The following is a 20509-nucleotide window of genomic DNA, read 5'->3' as shown; positions in this document are numbered from 1 at the left end:
AATCTCAGAGTGTGAACAATTTCCCCTTGTCCTGTCACCACAGGCCCTGCTAAAGAGTCTGTCCCCTTCTTTCTTATACCACTTTAGTTACTGATACTTCAGGAAGGTTTTGTTTTTCTTCTTCCTTTTCTTTTTCTTCTTCTTTTTTCCTTTTTTCTTTTTTTCTTTTTTCTTTTTTTTTTTTTTTTTCTGTAGTTGGCATGGAATGGTGTAGAAATGGCCACATTTCTCATTTAATGCCTTCAACATTTTCATTACATGATACTGACTACAAGCTTGTGTGAGACAGAACAAGATGATGTATTCAGTGCCTCTTAAAACATCTTTTGCATGTGGTGGGACTAAGAGGGTCAGAGAACTTCAGGAAGAAAACCGTGCTTTTTTTGTTTCCTTTTAAGCATCAAAGTCACCTTCAGGGGATGTTTCTAACCACCACAAGGAATTTTGATAGGTTGTGACTAACCTCTGTGATTTGAAATGGGAAGAATGTAATTGTTGTTCTTCATCTACTAAAAGTTTAGAGGAACATTTAGTGAGTATGAATAGGAGGAAACAAAATTCTTCAGGAGACAGACTTGTGTGATCCTTGCCAAGTGTGTGGAGCAGGCAAGAAGAGATCCATGTTAGTGGTGTTTTCCACATTGATTCAGACTTCTGATTGCTGCTGTTCTCTGCAAATATCTGACAGTTCAAACATCAGATAAAAAAACAGTTTCTTCCCATATAAAAAATGGAAGCATACTCAAAAAAGCTGCCAATATGTTTTATGTATGTTGCGGAATTTCTCCTCCTGACTCTGGAAATGGATCATGGAGGCAAACAGAGTCTTCAGAGAAGCACTTTATTGTAAGACTGACTTTTATCACTGTCTGAAGTGAGACATGGATAACAGGGTTTTTATTTAGGATGTTTGTTCCTGTTGGCATCTATACTGCTTTTGGAAACTCAGTTCCATTCTTCTCAGATCAGTTGTCATTTTACTTGCTTCTGAGTTGATTACTGTATTCAGAATAGTCCTATCCTGTCTACTGTAATATAGATAGTAAGCTTAGTTTGAAAGAGAGCATTTAGGCAGTCTGTTAATGACGTTTCTTTAAATACATTTTTGGTACTCCTTGGCAGTGGTAGCTGCAGGCAAAAATAACATGCAATTGCAGTAGTTCAAAACAAGCTAGTAGTAGCTTGTTCAACTGTTCAGCAGTTATTCTGAATGGGTATTTTCCCATAGTTAAAAATACAAGTAATATTTTTTGGAAGGTGGACGCATCACTGTCACATGTTATGTTCCTGAATTTCTCCTACAGAGGAGAAAGAGTTTCTGATCCATCATTATTATTTGATTATTCTGATAAGTTTGCAGAGAAGTTCAAAATTCATGAAGCATGGGTTTATCCTCTGAAGTACTGCTGAATGTTAGCTTAAATCACATTATCATTCTTGGGGTAAATTCCACATAAACTCTTTCATCTCATCAGCAGTGGACTCTTAAGACGATGCACACACCTGGAATATTATTAAGTGAGTGGATAACAAAGTAGGCTGTAATTGGTGGAAATTCAGCTACTGACGCAAGGATGGTATTTAAGGAACTTAAGTTGATTTCTTTCAGTGTTATTTTTGTTCTACAAACATTTCTTTTTTTTTGAAAGTTTGTTGTGGGCACTAAGAATGCTGTACAAGTTTTGTATCATTTTATTCCTTTGCATAGCAAATTCATGAGGTATGGAACTGCATTTCCCTCAGTAATTTGAACAGTGGAAGTTTAAGAGTCTGGAGAGGAGAAAAATCTATGGTTATACTTACCATTAAACTATACTCTAGTGCAGTGAGCCTGTGGAAAATGTGTTTGGGTGATGATTTGCACTGAAAGCATGACTATGAATAATCCAGTTACTGCTCTGTATTGCAGAATGAATGCTGCCCGATAAACGTAAATTTCTACTGTGTTACATGAATAGTCCCTGAGCATATGCAGACTATTAATTGAATCTCTTTCTTTCTTTTCCAGGAAAATTTTGAAGATGCTTTTGAAAACATCCCTGTGTAAGTAACATTTTAAAAATTGTGGGTTTGTTTTTTAAACAGTATCCAGTAATGAAATACTGTATGTGTACCGTCTCAATGAAAAATGGTTTTATATACCAACTTCATATTTTCTAGAGCAGTTACAAGGTCTCAAGAGCTGGGAAATGGAAGTGTAATTAGGTTGATGTATATGGTGAAGTGCTTGTCAACAAATGAGAAAGTTGTAAAGAATTAACGGAACAATTTTAGTAACCTTGTTGCATGCTGACAGCTGCAGGCAAATTTCTGCATGGTGAGAAAAAGATAACTTAGATTAGTTGAAATACTTTGGATGACACATTGTACTTGACCAAGAAAGCAGTATTTTTGAATAGAAATTGCTACATCAACTGTTGCACAGGTGTTTTTCCTTAATGTAGTTAGGTGCATCTATATGTGTCTCTCTCTATATTTCTCTCTACATACATTTTGTCTGTAATATATGTGTATATATTCTAAAGCCAATTTGCCATTTGTTTAGACTTCACAGACTCTAGTTCAGCCTGTTTCAGTAACACAGGATCACCTGTAGTTCTTCTGGAGTTGTTTTTGGGAGATGACAAAGTGAACTTTATAACCTGTCTTTGTGGTTATTAGAAAAGCAAAAGAGAGCTGTGCAGCTGTACAACAGATTCTGTTTTTCAGGACTAGGAGAATTTGTGAAGTGACTGCATTCAGTGAGCTCTTACTCATTTTTCTAATTTGTGTTCTGATTGCTTCAGTATTTTATGTAGAAAATAATGCATAAATTTATCTTCATTTCTCAAGAACTGTTTAAGTTTACAGAACAGCTACATCAGAAAAAGTGTACTTACATAGTATGGACAAGAATGGCATTTAAACATACTCTGAAATTATGCCTGGTGGTTGCATATGCTGTTAAAATAGGCAGTACTAAAAAAACTGCCTTAGATGGAAAGGGTAGTGTATGTCATCCTTTTGGGAGCCTCGCATGCTGATTTGTCATGAGATGTGTGTGTTGTGTGCTGAACATTCTTCATGGAGTGTGTCTTCTATTTCTTTGGTTGGTTGAGTAGAACCAGTATGAGATAGCAGCTTTAACCATGAAATAAATTAGGGATTAACCTTTGTCGTACTCTCTGGCAGGCTACTGAACCAGTAAAGACCTCACTTTTTGTAGCTTTCAAGAAGATACCTACTAAAATGTACTGTGTTCAAACTCAGGAATGCTGCTCAGGTGTACTTGGCAGTGCCTCTCCTAAACTGACAGCTGTGTAAATAATGCTTTTGCAATAAGAGGGTTGTGCTTTCCTGTTAATTCTCTGAAATTAAGGAAGTAGTGGGCTTTTTGAATCGCACAGGATTTATAGATTAACAGGCAAGTATATGTGGTTTTCTGACATCGGGCTCTGAATACTCTTATTTTTTGAGTGCATTTTTGTACTTAAGTGTGAATGAAGGGGCTGGTAATATTCAAGAGAAAGAAGTATGCGTAGAAAACTATGAATACTAAAATCACTGCCATTATTCCAACTTATACAACATATGGGTTTTAAAATTACTCTGAAATCTTGCTTTTTTATTTTTTTTCCCTCCAAAGAGGAAGACTTGGAGCTGAATTTTAGTAGTTTAGAACTGCATTTTGGTCCATTCGAAATATCTGGTGTCAGTTAATTGGTGGAAGATCCCAGGAATACATGCCTGAGCAGCACTGTTCTTCCAACTATTTAGATTTCTTTTCAGTCTAATTTAGAAATTTGGATTCAACAGTAACATTAATGCGAAACTGGATTTGGAGTATATAATAGGGCTGTAGAAGTGTATGGAAGGACCTTTGTTAGTTTTACACATGACTACTGGCTTTGAGTAACTGTAATTAGAAATTTGCAGGTAGTGGGGAGGTTGTTGAAGGCTTTTGGTTAGTCAGCAGTACTACGGGCCCTTAAGTTCTTAGCTATCCTGGATAAAAGGAAAGAAAAGCAAATTGCCTACCTGTTAAAGTTCTGCAGGATTCTGAAAAACATTAGTGATTTACGATGTCAACTTCTTTTTACTGTTAAACATTCTGCTGGAGCTACAGTAAGTTTCATGCATTTCTGTTAGAACTTTCTTCAGGTTCACGTGTGTTTACTGTAGGTGACAGAGGAATGGGCCATGAGCAGTGAACTGAGCCTCATGTCATAGCGATTACTGTCTTAGGAACTTACACCTTCCCCTGCCAGATGACTCAAGCTTTCCCTGTACATGTCCTCGTGACCTATTTACCTCTCCTTCCCTCAGATGCATCTCTCTTACTCCTGGATGGTCAATGTAAAGTTTCATTTTTCAACAGGTCAATGCAAGTATTATGCTGTACCCTATTTCGTGTATTTTTGCACTACCTAGATGTTGACTTACATTATCTCTTAGATCTGTTACTGTTCTGTAAAATTTACTTGATTGACACTGGTCAGTAGGTTAAGAGATTAAGAGTGTGATCAGGCAGTTGGCATAATTAGTTTGCATAAATAATTAGCTACTATTCAGTTGTGGGCATTACGTAGAAGTAATGTAGTATACTCTTCTGTGTCTGTCCAGGATTTATCACTCAACTAGACTCTCTCCTTTCTCAAGTTCTTCAAAATGTACTGCTATTGTGCAGAACCTCTGCAGAATTTCAAAAAGCCTTGGGGCTTTTCTGTTCTGGGACTTTTTGTGGAACTCTTTAATATTCTTTTCCTTGGAATTCCTTGGTTTTAGTTCTCAGATGATCTTGATGAGTGACCCAAATCTAGTGCCAAACTGGTTATTCTTCATCTTAATCTGTCTAGAATTAGTGGTAATTCTTTCTGTTACTAGAACAGTAATAAAAACTTGAAAACATTACTGCACTGAAACAATGAATTACTAGAGGCTCCGCCTTTTGGGAAGCTGTATCTTGTTTATGATTTTGCTGTTGATAAAGTTCCTCTTAGAATTTTCCGATGTATCAATGTTTCAATCTCTTCTAATCAGATAAGAAAGTTAAATTGTTACCAGTCTGTGACAATGTATCTGGCATTTGTGTGAGTGGCTTACTGCGGGTTGATTGTACGCAGGTGATTCTTACTAAAATTTAACTAAAATGTTTTTCAGTATACAATACTGTAGATATAAAATCTTCTGTGTTCACTTATTAGGAAAGAGTTTATTCAAGACCAGTTTGTTATTTTAGAGAATTCTAAAAGAGTGAGTGGGACCCAACTCATCACAGTATTTTATATGCCAGTCTGTAATTCTTTTAATAAAATATTTATAAAGTACCACTGGTCTGTATATTGCTTCAGTAAATACTTGCAAATAATTTTGTTACATTATCATCTCTTTAAGTATCTTTGTTCACTTTTTCAGTTGTTATTATTGCTGAACTATGGATAGGCTGTATGAAGTTAAATGTTGAAAGGACAATGAGTTATCTTAAGAGGGTGAAATCCTTCCCTAAATCTCCAGTGCTGGCTGCTGTATCTGTGGTTGAGTCCAGGAGGAAATCAGTCTTTGCTCTGATTGTCTAAATGGATTAGATTCTTTATCTAGACTCTTTTGTGATCTTTTACTTGTCTCAGCTACTGTGGGTATATTCAGCAACCCTACTGGTGTCTTTGGTTTAAAGAAATATGAATGGATCATTAAGTGTAAATAGATTTCTTTATTGACTGGAGTTAAAGTAAGGCTACTAACAGTCATTCTGCCATTTTGCTTAGAAGGAGCAGTGGCATGTGACAATAGTATCTTCGCTGCTGAATTTAGCTACTGAGTTTTCTAGGTCTTGGCTAGAATTTTTGGTATAGCATGTTCAACCTCAGAAGGAGGATCGGTGGGATAAACATGAAACTAATTCTTCCATTCTGTGCTTGTGTTAATTCAGAACTATTTCTGTACTGGCATCTCCTTTTGCAGAATGACTGAGTGACTCGAAAGAAATGGATCTTTCTGTTTTTAAATTTCAAACTGCTGCCAGTAATTAAGTTTTGTGATGGTAAGCTGCTGCTTACCAAATACTTTGCTGTACTTCCATTCAAGTGTCTGCTTGCTTCAAGCATTGTGCAAGGCTATTTTTATAAGGTAACTTTACTTTATTAGCTGCAAAGGCTCTCTAGTTTCAAAAACATGCACGAGTACAGCAGATTTGTAACTTTTTCTTTTAATTCTTGATAAATACTTCATCTGTATCTGAATTTTGTGGTACGAAAGCTATCGAATACAGTTCTAACCTTATTTCTGCTATTTAAACTTACCTCCAGATTATTCATAAATTCTTTTTATGGAATATAGAAATCCATGTTTTCTGTTGTTAGAATATGGAATTTAATTCTTTACAAAGAAGATCATTAAAAGTCATGAGCTCTTTCCAGCTTCTAGTTGTCCTATGCCTACTAATGTACTGACTTTTGTCATTGATATTTTTTGTATGCATTTTCTACTCTGAAGATCTCCATCTGTTAGAAACCTATGAAATTTTAATTATTTTGATTTTTCTCTGGTTTATTTAATTTTTCCTTAAAATGTCATCATTATGTGACAGGAATAAGTTACCATCAAGTTATCAAACTTTCAAGTAGTCTTATGGGTCTGCAATGTTTTTCTCTAAGGTAAAGGCAAGAAAACATTAAATTAGCACTGGTTTATCAGAGGCTTATTTAAATGAATAAGAACATTTAGAGTAACAATATTATGGTAAATGTCTGGATTTATTTTATAGGGGATGTTCTTTGAGGAGGAACATAGTAGGCTACCTGAATGCTGTAATCAGTTCACTTACAGAGGCAGTCTTCATATTGCTCTCTTTGTGTAGAAAATTCTGTCTCTAGATCACGCATTGTGCCACTGATGGGAGAACTGGAGAAATGGTGTGATCTCCTGTGAATGTAACTGAGCAATGAAATAGAGGAAATATGGAAGCTAGAATTCTACAGAAAAACAGATCAGTGAGTTTTGATGAGGAGTGGATTTCTTAGAATTTTCTATCCTTACTGGTTCCAGTGGAAGTGCCTGCATATTACTGTTGTATTATCATTCCTTTTGCATTTCCTTTTCCTACCCAAAGCTGGATTCAGTTAATCCTTGATCCTACCAAAGCAGCTCTGTGTGGTATTACTGGGGTGATAGATTAAGGGCCAGAAGTGTTTAAAGAAGTTAGAGCAGGTTATCCTTGTAATCTCAGAAGTGTAGTTAAGATTTTGGTTATACCTGCACATGTGTCTGTGTTTTGTCAGCTAAGGAGGCTGAAAAGCTGAGGAAATGGCTCTGAATTCAGATTTGAATTCAGGGAGCCAAGAACTTGTAATAGCAGTGTTTTTCTCTACATTGTCGTAAAGCAGTGAGAAGTAGCTGTTAACTATTTGTGATCAAAGTTTTATGCTCTTTTATTTTGTCCTCAAGGCCAAAGGAAGGATTGAATATGTGAAGATGTTTGTTTTTGTTTTTTGGTTTTTTTTTTTTTTGTGGGGGGGGATGTAATAACGTTTTCAGAGCTGCATAAGTATCATACACTAACTACTTCATATTGTTAGTCTAAATATTTGCAACAGTGGTAGTCAAGACAGAAGCTGAATGTAACTCGCTTAAGTTTGAGGAGTTTTGAGTGGGCAATAATTACATTACTGCTAATTATTCTGCATGTGTTGCAACTACACCTGTTGCTTCTGGTGCAACATTTGTCTGAGTTGATGTCTTCAGGACAAATATTGGTATTTCCTGATGACTCTGAAATATGCAGTTCCACATGTCATTGTCTTCTTAAAAAGGGGAGAAAGAAAAGCGCCAGAAACAAACAAATGAAAAAGTATTGCAAAGTTTCTAGAACAGCAGAGATGTGAAATCGGGCTGGCGACAGAATTGTATTTGGGTGGGGACACTTAGCTGCTGAGTCGTAGTTTTAATTTACACAGCATTGTGCTGTGGATGGGTTAGGTAGGCAATGACATGCCGTCTTCCTTTTGGGTGTTTTATGGGACAAGCATTAATTTGATGGTGAGCTAGTGAAAGTACTGAGAAGCTGTGGTGGAATCAGTTGTTTGGGAGAAAAGCCTATACACTTAGCCATTGCTGGCTTGGAAGTCACTGTCAGAGTGGTAGGTATTAACAATACAATTTCTTTTTTCTTCATGGCTACTTCTTGCGAATTGTATTCATTGCACACACTTTGCTGAGCCAAAATTCGTGTTATTTTTACTTTTTTTTCTCTCTGGTTGAGTGAACAATTAATTATTACTTGCACATATTTATAAAATCCTTTATATTGTCTGGTTTGTCTTATCTGATCGCAGCCCCTGGTTTCCTCCAGGGTTTCGGGATGCAACTGAAAATATATGTGCAACTCTTCTAGTGTGATGCATGTCTTTGCTTTCCAGTATTTGTTTGATCCAAAATACATTCTCACATGTTTTGAAGAGTGACATTTTTAAATAGATACGTTTGACATATTGCTTAATACCCACCTGTACTGACAAATGTCAGTGAATGTAAAGCTGCTGTTTACTGTACTGTTCTAACAGCTTTCCCTGAGGAGTTTTGGTGAACAAAGCTCGGTTCCTCACAGCAGTCACAGCTGTGAATAGATCTCCTTAGCCCCCATGGTATAGCTTTAAAGAACGTTTTTAAAAGGTAACAATAGGTGGAGAAAGGCGGGGTGGGGGAAAGGGGGAGGAGGCGGACTGGGGGGGCGGGGTGGAGTGGGATCAGGAGAGAAGTATGGTTTAACTTTCTACTGCATAGCTCCCATGTACTGAGCTTACTTTCTCATTTGGAGTGGAGAGACTAGACCTAAGGGGATGAAACTTTTCCTGCTTGCTTTTGATTCCTGCTTTGTTGCTACTGATATTCCTGAAGATAACTTATTTTTTTATAGCAGTTGTCTCTCTGAGCTGTTATTTTATTTCAGTCATGGGATTTTAGTTAAGAATTAGAATTTCTAGGGAAAAGCATGCCAAAGGATAAACGAAATTGTTGATTTGTGTGAGGACTATGAAATAACGAAAATCCAGCCTAAGCCAGTTAGTTCCCCTCAGAGGGCTGTTTGTTCCCAACTCCTGCATGTTTGTTCTATTTTTACTGCATTTGCATTAGTACACCTCTCTTTTTCTGTCTGACTTAAAAGAAAAGATGATATAATTATTCAGCGAACACCGAGGCAGCTCCCTTTCTGTCTTTAAATATAAATCACTTTGCGTCCCTCCTGTCTCCATTTTCTCCTTGCAGTTAAGGAGTGATGGATTAGAATTAGGCTGCAGCACAGATTGGGAAAATCTCCCAGCATCCTCTTCCCGCAGAGGCATCAGCTTCCAGCATTGACTGTAGCTGCTGCCACTCTGACATTTCTTTTAAATCCAGCTATGGAGAGTGCCTCAGACGCCAGCTGCTGGCTTGTGAACTTTTATCCTTTTATTCTCTTTGATTTAACTCATTAATGGAACCTCACGGATGCTGAGGAGTAAAACAGTTTTATCTGCATGTTTTTTTTTGTTTCCTGTCTTTTTGATGTGTGGTGGAAAAAGGACAGTGAAAGGAGAAGCAATTATTTCTGCGTAAGGACTGTACTTACTTACCTGAAGTTAACCAAATTAGCCCTGTAAGTATGTTTTTTCTGCCTATTAGTTACTGAAAATGTAATTGTGATAATCAGATACATGTGATTTTCTCTGTGAAAATCTACTTTGGCAGGTATGCTGAACATTAAAAAAAATAAACTGTAGTTTAGATTGAGCTCCTCGGAGAAGAGAGAAAAAGATTATATGATGTTCAGTTTGGATTTAAGAAATAATTGTTTCTCCTCTGCACTTTGCAGTGGTGAACAATGCTTCTGGCAAGCAGCAGCTTCTCTGCTGATGTCAGTGCTTAATCAGCAAGGATGCTGTAGATTGTAGAACACCGCAAGGTGTGTATTTTGGGATGCTGTTCTTTAAGATGTGGCAGTTGAAGGACACTAAGTCTTGTAGTCATTTTCTGCACTTGCACATCATGTCTTTTCTTGGTTGGTGGTACTGATTAAGCATTTGAGTTAGCGTAATTTTTTACTTAAATAATTTATTCAATGGAATGCAGTTCTGTGCTCTTTAAGCACTTTAATGCAGTGTTTTGTTTTTGTTTTTGTTTTTTTTTTTATAGATTTTAGTAATGTAAGATCTCCAATAATGGCTGTAACTTTACTGTGTGATGAATTCTGATAAATTGTTTTGAAGTTAGGTTAGAACGGTCCTGTTAGTAGGACCACCCTGTCCTCATTGTCTGCTTGGATCTCAGCCAGTATTTGTGTGACGCAGTGCGAGTCCCATAAACATCTGGCCCGATCTGGTGTCCTACTTGCTGGGTGATTTATTTCTTATCTTTTCTGTACCAAGATAAGTGGACTTTTTAATTCATTTTGTACGAATCTGTCAATAAACAGTTGTTATTACTTATATATGCTAGCACTTTTCAAGAGCATCTTTTTGAAACAATTTTTTCTTATGTCCTACACCATGTCAGAAATGCTGAACAAATTGATTTTTTACTTTTTTAAGCTATCTAGCTATACATACATGCTGTATATTCAATTTTGACTGTATTGTTCTCTAGCACATTCAGATGTTCATTTTTCTGCTCACTGTATCTTGTATTGACCTCAATTGGAATATTTCTTGTAAGGTATTAGACTGATATGGGGTATTCAAACACAGTAAATTCTCAGTTTATCTGCAAAGGTCACATGTTAGAATATACACCTAAATGTGTTGTTGAATTACTATGTTTTGTTAGTGAATTTGATCACAACCTTTTATAATAGTATGCATTTCTGCTAGTCTCCAACAGAACAGTGTAAAACAAACTCTTACTTTTTTTACATGCAGACCAACACTGCTTTGTATTTTTCTTCCCCCATCCCTTCCCCCCCCTTCACTTCCCAAACCAATCACTTTAAAATTCTCAAGATCTAATTTCTTTTGCTGGCTCAGTTTAGGGTTATGCATGTTTTGCAAGGTTGCATTAAAGTCATACTTCATTTGTTTGAATAGGCTTAGCACGATCACACTAGTGATTTTTCACACAACGTGGCTGATTGATTATGGAAAATGTGAATTTATTTACTGTGCATGTACAGTACTAATTGCTACTGAAGTGAAGAGCAGATAAAGGTGTTTTTTATTTTTTTAGTCACCACTGTAGTGTTTCTTTTTGAGTTACACAGGGATGCACTGTGATGTTGGGAATGACAGATGCTTGTCACCCAGTAAGAAGAGTTCAGTATTGACCCTTTATTTTCTGTGCCATTTGGGGACTTTGGTAGATGAAGAACGTTACCTCAGTTTTCTTGCTTTGTGCTTGTCTTTTTGTTGCATCTGTACAGCATGTGTGAGAACAGAGCAATTGGATGTTTTCATGTGCTATGGAGGTACTGCATTAATAATAAATATACAGATAAATAATACGTTTCTGATGTGAAATGCTGTTAGGAAACTTCTTTTATCTGCCTCCACTACCCCATGAAGTCATGGCTATAAATTAGAGCAAATATTTGGAAGTAAAATCTTGCAGTCCCTTCTTTGCATTTCATTGCTTGGTTCTCATGAAGTGTTACTGTAGGCACTAGATTTCTTTTTAGTTAGAACCAACACAGCTCTATTCATATTGCAAAGTTCAAGACCACTAATAAGACTTGACTAAAGAATGTGAAGCAAAAATACACTAATAATCTCCTGACTGACAGGTGGTGGTCTGGTATCTAAAACTAGATGTCTGATGAGACTTTTTAAGAAGGAATGTGTTTGGTTTTTTTTAAGTGTTTGTTGTATTTTAATTTTTGAACATTCACGAGACAGTATCAGAAATGTTTCAGCTGATATGAGATGAAATTTATACTTTTTATAATAAAGCCCTTGTTTCCTGTAGTGTGAATTTAATTTTAGTCTTTCTGAACTTCATAAAACTTACTATTTTAAATCAGGAGTGGAGGCCAGACACCCCTCTTGGAGTGCCAACATTTCTTCCTGACTTCTGATCCGTTAGGAATAAAGCTTTTTCTAGCTACCATCTGTCATCTTTGTTAGATCATGTATGTCTGATGAGATAGGAGCTTTAATAAAACCTTTTTGTAGTTTCTTTACATAGCAAAAGGTCTTACTTGTTTGAATTTTCCAGTATCTAAATGATACGAGTGAGTAAAACTGCCAATTTTCTTGCAAGGATGTGATTCTGGATCTCTTTTACCTCCCCATTTCTGTTTTTGCAATTGAATTCTGTTCAATTTCGTTGTACTTGACGGGGGTTTTAAATATTGTTTCAGGAGAGCGACATTGAATGAAACAGTCTGAAAGAAGTACAGAAAAGCTGCACAGCACATTTTTTTTTTTTTTTTTTTTTTTTTTTAACAGAAGCTTTGAAAAGTAACGATCCATATAATTTACTGACGTAAGTGTCTACTGTGGTTAGCAGCTTGAGGAGACATTGCCATGCGCTCTTAAAACACCCAGGCACAGATACTGAGTGCAGAAGTGTTACACAATCACCTTCAGACAATTGCAGAGGTAGTAGTTAGCAAAATGCTTGTTAAGTCCACCAGCCCCTTTTTCCAGTGGAGGGCAAACATTCAGCAGCAGCAATGATGAGTTTTAAAATATAAGTCAAAATTTGATTCTTAAAAACAGCAGGGTGAGGGTTGGGGAACAAAAACCATACAAACAAAACCCAAACCCCTCAAAAACAAAAACCCAAAATAAATCCAAACACTTTTTTTTCTTCCTAGGGAAATTCAGTGAAAAGTTGTCAGTTCTAACAACTTCTGGCAATTCCAATGTTAAGAGAAAAGCTAAAGTCCTTATTTTCATACATATTTTAATAATTCCTGATTTTTCACTAGGCACAACTACTTCATTTCTCAGGAGGGTACTTCAGTCTTTCTTAATGTTCTTCTTTCTTATAGTTTCACTTTCTTTTTTCTTTTTTGCAACTGTTTCTTTTGAAAATTGACATTTTGATGCTTTCTCCTGATTATATCTACAAATTCATAGTAACAGCTAGCTAGTGTTTCTGTTCTCTCTGCATCAACATTTCTGCTTCCACTGTAAGATGAGGGGGAAGAAGTAATTTAACTTTTAAAATATACTAGCTGTGATATTGCTTGATCATGTAAGTGCTAATAGAGGCAACTGTCTTGGTATTGCAACAGCAGTGTAGTTCATAGTTTTAGACTTAGCAGTTTGTCTGTTATTTCTAGTAGCTCATAATGAAATAGCGTTGGGAGTGAAAGTCTAAACCAGCTGAACTGAATTCTCTCTAAGTGTGGCATTTCTATCTTCTGCTGTTACTAGTTTAATATTGTGGATAGATGACTAATTGCTGTCTCCAGAAATCAAACAGAACATAAACTCATACTTGGGTAAGAGAAATGTGTTTTGCTTCTTTTGTGGAATATTAATTTAATTATAGTGTCCAGTGAAGTCTGGAAGGAGGAAGAAGTGAAAGTGTGCCTAATATGATTTTTCCAAAATAACAAATGGTATGAACTGACATCAGTTCTCTGTGCAGTGCCTTCCTATCCACAGACAGATCAGCACTCCTGCACAATATGGTGTTACCTGTAAACATACAGAAAAGACACAAAATCCCTTCACCGATATTGTTGAAAGAGATATTGGAAAAAAAATCTGACCCCAGTTCTGAGCCCTGGGAAACACTTGTGACTGACTGTCAGCTGGATTTAAGTCTATTCACAATGACCCTTTGGGCCCAGCCATCCAACCAGCTTCAGCCAGTGAACAGGACATCTGTCCCTGCAAGCAGCAGCCATTTTCTCCAGGAGAAGGCTCTGGGAAAGAGTATAAAATGTTTTGTAGAAGTGCAGGGAAATTGCAGACAGAGCCTTCTCATTGTTAAATGGATCATCCTGTTGTAGGAGGACATCAGGTTAGCCAGGCATTTCATAAACTCATGCTGACTGGGTCCTGTACCACATCCTGTGCTGTGATGGTACTCAAGATGATCTGCTGCATGACCTCCTCTGGTACTGAGGTCAGGCTGACAGGCCTCCAGTTCCCTGAATCATCCTTCTGACCTTTCTTGTAAACAGATGTGAAAGTCATCAACTTGCAGTAAACTGGGATCTTGCTGGTCAGCCAGAACTGCTGGTAAATTCTTGAAAGTGGTCTGGGGAGTACTTAACACGTGTCCTTTTTCATCCTTGAGTGTGGGGCTGGGGTATGTGTTGTGTGTGTGTTTTGTGGCCTTGTTTCTTTGTTTGGTTTTGTTTGTTTCAGAAAACTGTCTGTTTTTGAATGGAACGTAATATAGTGGACTTTCAGAGTAACCTCTGCCTGTTGACAGTTTTGGCCAAAAATTGAGTAGTGTTGTTTCCTTAATAAATATTTAGTACACAGACTACAGCGTACATTGATGAAGTTCTGAAACAGTGAACACTCCATGCTTTCAAAGTAGTTATTTCATCAAGTCTAGCTTCAGAATTATTTCTTTTTGTGAATGTTTCCCGTAAGTTAGTAGCATTTCCACTGAATATATAATCTGCACAGACTTTACAGTTTTAAAACTTGTGCTTCTCATGAAAAGATGTGTGCACAGTCTACCATAGAGATAAAAACAGACACAAAGCTGTCTCTGCTTGTATTTTTAAACATCAAAACAAAACAAAAAATATCAATCCCACCTTTATGAGTGTTTTAAGAGTACTCCCTTTCAAAAAAGAAAGTAATCCATTGTAGCTAAAAGCTACTGTCTCTGCTTCCATGACCATTTGAATTATACTCTCAAGGACCCTGGATACTTTCCAACTGTCCATAGCAAAACTATTTAAAACATAAAATGTAGACCTAACAGACTTTGTTCTAAGGAAGACAAGGTAAATGACCAAACTCTTGTGTAAGCAAAATGTTACTGTGACCTTCATTTCATCTCATAAAACTGTGGGTATTTACTATTCTATCTGTGGTAGGTAGGTAGTACACCAATAAAATGTTTAATTTATCTGGTGGGATTTCTATCTGTGTTGCGACTTAATGCCTGTGTGAGGGATTGATGATTGATAGCAAATAATGTTGCCCTTTAGAAAACTACCCAAATTAGATTTTTGCACTCTTCCAACAAGAAGAGTAGAGTGTTATATTGACTCACGTGAGTGATGAATGATCAGGACAAAGCGAAACAGAATTTTCTTCTCAGTGGCGAGGACTACTGAGCTTAAAATTATGAAGAAAAATATCTGAAGAGAGATTTCCAAGTTGCAGAGCCAGTAGCTGAGTTATCTGTATGCTTGCTCGGGTGTGATGGTTACACACAGATGTATGTTAATGTGAAAACAAATCCAGTCTCTAATGGGAAATCTTTACAGTTACTAACTGCAGATATAAAAAGGCCCAATGCAGACCTATAAGTCACTGCTGTTTTGAGTCAGTACTCTGTATTAAAAATGCAGCAGAAATGATGCCAGGGACAGAAATCTTTCCTGCTGCAGTAATGCAGTGTCAGGGTCATTTGAGATAAAATAGCGTGGTAATAGCATTTTAAGTGTTTTGGATCCTTGCTAAACATTAAAGTTAGCAAAGAGGATGAGAAGAATGTTTTGGCATGTAAAGATGTAGTATAGTTCAGTTGAAAGCAGCCCTCAGAGGTAATCCAGCTCAACTTCCTAACCTCTTCAGGGCTGATAAAAAGTTACTGCACAGTGAGGTCACTTCTCAGCTTCCTCTTCTCTAGGCTCTGCAACCTGAGTGTGCTCAGCCTCCCCTCACTGAGCGTGCCTTCCTGCCCTGGTACTAGCTATGGTGACCTTCTCACTTGCAAGTATCTCAACATCCTTTTATGTGCTAGAGCCTAGAGCTGTCCACTGTATCTAAGGTGGGGTTGCGCCAACACCAAGTGTAGCAGGATAATCACTGCTTTTGACTATCTGGCTGTGCTGTGTCTAGTGCACCCCAAAATGAGGTTTGCTCTCTTGGCTACCAGGGCACACTGCTGGCCCATACTCAGCCTAGCATCACTGGCACCCAGATCCTTCTCTGCTGAGCTGCTCTCCAGCCAGTTGTTTCACAGCCTATGCCTGTGTCTTGTAATTACTGTCCAAAGTGCAGCAGAAATACCGTTTGTGAATTTTATGCCATTGATTGCCCAATGGTTGAATGCCCACTGCTCCAGACTCCTTCGTGAGGCCTTTGGTCTCTCAAGAGAGTCAGTAGCACCTTCAGTTTAGTGTCATCAGCAAACTTGCTAGGAATGCATTCAAATCCTGTATCCAGATCACTGATTGAAAAGAAGCTTAATAGGACTAGCCCTAGAGTTGAACTCTGGGGCTATTCAATATTCACATGATGTGAGCAGGGAATGACAATTTAATGATTTCTGTGTAAACTGACAGAGAATGCTGTAGTTGTATATGTAGTTGTATACAGCTTTTGGTCTTGACTGGGAGAAGGTCTTCCAGGAAGACAGTGGATTCCAACCCACTGAAACTTTGAAGGCTTGAGTTTACTGGGTCCCCAGCATGGGAACCATGTGGGGCTGTTGGAGCAGGTTGAGAGGAGGGCCATGAAGATGATTAGAGGGCTGGAGCACTTCTCCTACAAAGAAGGGCTGAGAGCTGGGCCTTTTCTGTCTGGAGAACAGAATTCTTTGGGGGGACCTCATTGCAACCTTCCAGTACTTAAAGGGAGCTTGCAAGCTTGAGGGAGACTGACTTTTTACATTGGTAGTTAGTGATAGGACAAGGGTGAATGTTTTTAAGCTGTAGAAGAGGGAATTTTATTTTATTTATTTTATTTTATTTATTTATTTATTTATTTTGCTCAGCACACAGTGAAGCACTGTCACAGGCTGCCCAGAGAAGTTGTTGATATCCCATCCCTGTAGATGTTCAAGACAAGGCTGGATGGGGCCCTGGGCAGCCTGATCTCTTATCTAGTGTGTGGTAATTCTGCCATTTTTCCAGAGAACAGTTAAGTTGTTGCAATATGGTTGACTAAATCTTAGACAGATACAAAGGCAACAGCATGTTCCACTTGGTGCTTGGTAGTCTCAAATAACTGCCCGCCAGGAGTGATCTTATACCAAGCCAGGTGTAGACAGATAATTATTTCTACCAAATTTATTAAAGGCCTGAATAACTTCAATAGCAGAGCAACAACTTTCTTTCTCCTGCATTTTGAGCTGGTTGTCATTACCAGTTCAGCTCCATTTTAAATTAACCTTGTGACAGGGGGATGGCGGTGGGAAGGGAGACTTAACAAGCGCTGAATGATTTTGATACTTGTGGTTCCTAGCACTACTTTACGTACATTCTGAGGATTATTGTTCTAATAGTAAATACATATTAGAGGAGAGAGAATGAAGGCTCATTCTAGCCATAATGCTAAATCTCAACTTTGTTTACTTAAAAAAACCCACAAAAATAGAATGAAGAAACAAGTGGAAATATACTGCGTGGTTTGTTTGTTTGTTTTTGGTTTGTTTGTTTAAAAAGAAGCCTTTAAAATTGTTTGTTTGTTTGTTTTTCTTTGAAGAACTCCTTCAAATCAAACCACTTTTATCCTGGAAAGACAGATTATATAATACATTTGTTAATCAAGCACATGCTGTGTGAAATTAGTTTCCCAAAACTAGCAAAGTCAAATGTGAACACTGAAGACTTCAGACACACAGTGGTAGTGATTACTTGGTTACTGAGACTAACTCTCAGTAGGTAAGGGTAAGCCCTTGTAACAGAAACCGAGAGAGGTAGCGATTAATTCTCCATAGCTATCTGTTTGCAGGTGCTGCTTGTGGAATTAGCTAACAAAATTGAGTGTCCTGCAGAGTTTTCAGTTGTTCTAAACGTGTCTCTTTTATTTCTTCTCACTGTTATTTGGAGAATAAGCCATTGAAGATATTTAAAGAAGATATGTAAAAACATGTGCGTTTCTCTGCTAGTGATATAAATCCTTTAATTTGGACTATTTTGTTCACTTATTCAGAATTTAAATACACTAAAATACATTCACATTGCTTTGCTTATATTTAGTAAACTTGAATGCTTATCAAGTCAATGTTGAGTAATAAGAATAGGCTCACAAACATGCTTACTGGTGATGATTGCTTGAAGGGAAAACATTTAACCGGTTGAACAAACTTACATGAAGTGCAAAGTTCTCTGTTTTGCCAAGGAAGTGCGGTGCTTGCTTGTGAAAAAAGAGAGCTTCTGTGTGTCTCCCAGATGGCTTTCTTGGTCTATGTGTTAGTTTTCCAAAGAAGAATGGTGGAAAATGTCTTCTGTATTAAAATAATAATCTGAAGAGATTTTCATTCAGTATTTTTTGATGATCTCGTTTTTCAAAATTAGTACAAGTTATATCTAGGAAGTGCAGAGTCCCCTACTACTGTCAGTGCAAGCAAAATCATGAAGAAAGAAAGGTGCATGTGCACTGAAACACAAAGGAGAAAGTTCCTAAGATCTATGTAATCAATGGCAAATCATTGCTTTCTAATAAAAATCTGTGTACTTGGTAAACCACTTTCCTTTTTCTCCTCATCAAGGAGGAGCCGGTAGGAAGGATTAATTGGTTAATCTAAGTTAAGGACTTAGAGGAGAGAGTCTAAAATCAAAGAGATTATGCAAACCTTATTAAAAGGGGAAAACTAAAATTGTCTGTGATCCTGTTGAAGTTATAATGAGAATGGCATCTGATTTTGTAGCCATTTTGGAACAGTGCTTCTCCTCTTCTTTCCTCCTCTTTTAATTTTTCATTGAGATGCGAGATTCAGAAATTTGAGAAAATATGTGTGGTGAGGGGGGAAATGAAGATCAAATGCATGGATTTACTGAAATATACTGCTGCCATTGAGTAGGCTTTATTATCAGCTGTTTCTAATGCAGATAATTCACACAGACTTTGTTGAGGTTTAGGATGTGAAAAATGAAGGAAAAAAATCATATATGAGCACTGTTACAGTTACTTTATCTGATTTATAACTTGTTACTGTTATTTTTGTTACTGTGATTTCTTTACATTTGCATCTGTACTTAACTAAAGTTTAGGAAAGATTGTGAAAATATTTGAATACTTATTATTCTTCCTGCATTGATAAAGTGCTGCATAAAATCATTGTTGTGTGTGATCATGTACTTCTATTGTCAGTTGACCAAAATTTACCTTTAATATTTCCTTAGGGATTGCATCAGAATTGCAATCAGCTGAGCACCTTTAAGTTAACAATATAAATGTATGACCCTAAATAGTACCTAGTGTGTAGAGTACATCTCTTTTTTAGCCAAATATAGTCTATGGCTTCAGCCTCAGGATGTGTGTTTGTTTGTTTGTTTTTAAAGCTCTGCAGCTACACAAGTTTTTGTAATGAAGTGCAAGATCCTTTTGGTAGGCTCAGTATTAAATTTTCTGTTTTCGGTTTTCTGTGTAAAAGCTGGCACAGTCATATTTTAATAAGCCTTTTGTTCAGCTTTTTTGTTCTGTTTTGTTTTTGTCTGTGCTTTACTTCCAGATTTAGAATAGCTGAATTCTTTGTAGTTTGTCTTTCTTAAATTCCTCCTTTTGGGATTCATCTCTTCTCCTGAGCACTTAAAAATTCATCTCACTGGTGTGATCTGTTGCTTGCCACTGCTTAACCTTTCACGAATAAAGCCCATTATAGAGCCTAAACCTGTTGTTTTAAAGCTGTAAACAGATTATCTTTTCCAGATCCAGATGCGCTCTTTAAAGGCTATGTGGCTGCTATCTACTTGTTACTGCTAGGAATGTCTTGTGTGTTACCAGCTCCACACATGGGCAGTTTATGGGGGCTCTCTAACTATCAGACAGAACTGGATGAGGTAGCAGTTTTGTTAGATAGCTTAAGCAATTACAAGTATCTTTGCTGTGAAGTGAATTAGGAAGAACAAAAACTTTTGACATGGCTGCAGGCTCCTGGGCTGGAATATTTTGGGGCGTAGTTATTTGCAGAGTCAGTGTCTGTTTACTGCTTTCTCAGACAAAAACTATTATTGTCATTTCTCTCCAGACTTAGACCTGAATAGAGTCTGATTCTGCATTTATACTAAGATCGGGGAGGTTAGGTGCAATAACTTCTATGTTAGTATGTTTATGTTAATAAAAATGACTCCGAGTCAACATGATGGCAAAGCCATAAACATCACTTTAATAAGTTTTCTTATACATCTGTAGCATAGATAAAGTGACCTGCAGCGTGGATAAAGAATCTGACTTGGTTTTGTAATGTTAGATTTTAAAAATAAGCAGTACAATTGCTGCCAGATCAATTATATAAGAAAACATATTTTTGTGTTTATATTTACAGTTTGACTAAACTCAGAAGCTTTCTTTTTATTTTTCTTTAGGGCATCCAAGATGGATCTCAAGAGTGCTCTGGAAGAATGTTCAATGGCATTGAATTTGTTTCTAAATAATAAGTTCTCCGAAGCCCTGGAATTACTTCGTCCATGGTGAGGTCATGATATTTGCTTAAATTTCCACAAACAGTGTGAAATATACTATTTGTAAGC

At 37.0% G+C, this 20509-nt stretch overlaps 1 protein-coding gene across 2 annotated transcripts in view; it reads left to right on the top strand.

The window, feature by feature from the left end:
• Nucleotides 1–20509, top strand: part of TTC39B (tetratricopeptide repeat domain 39B) — a 74456-nt gene that overhangs the window by 25723 nt on the left and 28224 nt on the right. Inside the window, exons 2-3 of one of the 2 annotated variants that reach the window (XM_072360195.1) lie at nucleotides 2009–2043; nucleotides 20345–20449. In XM_072360195.1, the coding sequence (XP_072216296.1) occupies nucleotides 2009–2043; nucleotides 20345–20449 (140 nt within the window). Of the gene's footprint in view, nucleotides 1–2008; nucleotides 2044–9315; nucleotides 9611–20344; nucleotides 20450–20509 lie in introns of those variants that run through there. The other variant, XM_072360194.1, reaches the window with a different exon arrangement.

The sequence above is a fragment of the Excalfactoria chinensis genome, chromosome Z (genome assembly GCF_039878825.1).
Source record: "Excalfactoria chinensis isolate bCotChi1 chromosome Z, bCotChi1.hap2, whole genome shotgun sequence".
NCBI lineage: Eukaryota > Metazoa > Chordata > Aves > Galliformes > Phasianidae > Excalfactoria > Excalfactoria chinensis.
This window is presented reverse-complemented; position numbering and strand designations above follow the sequence as displayed.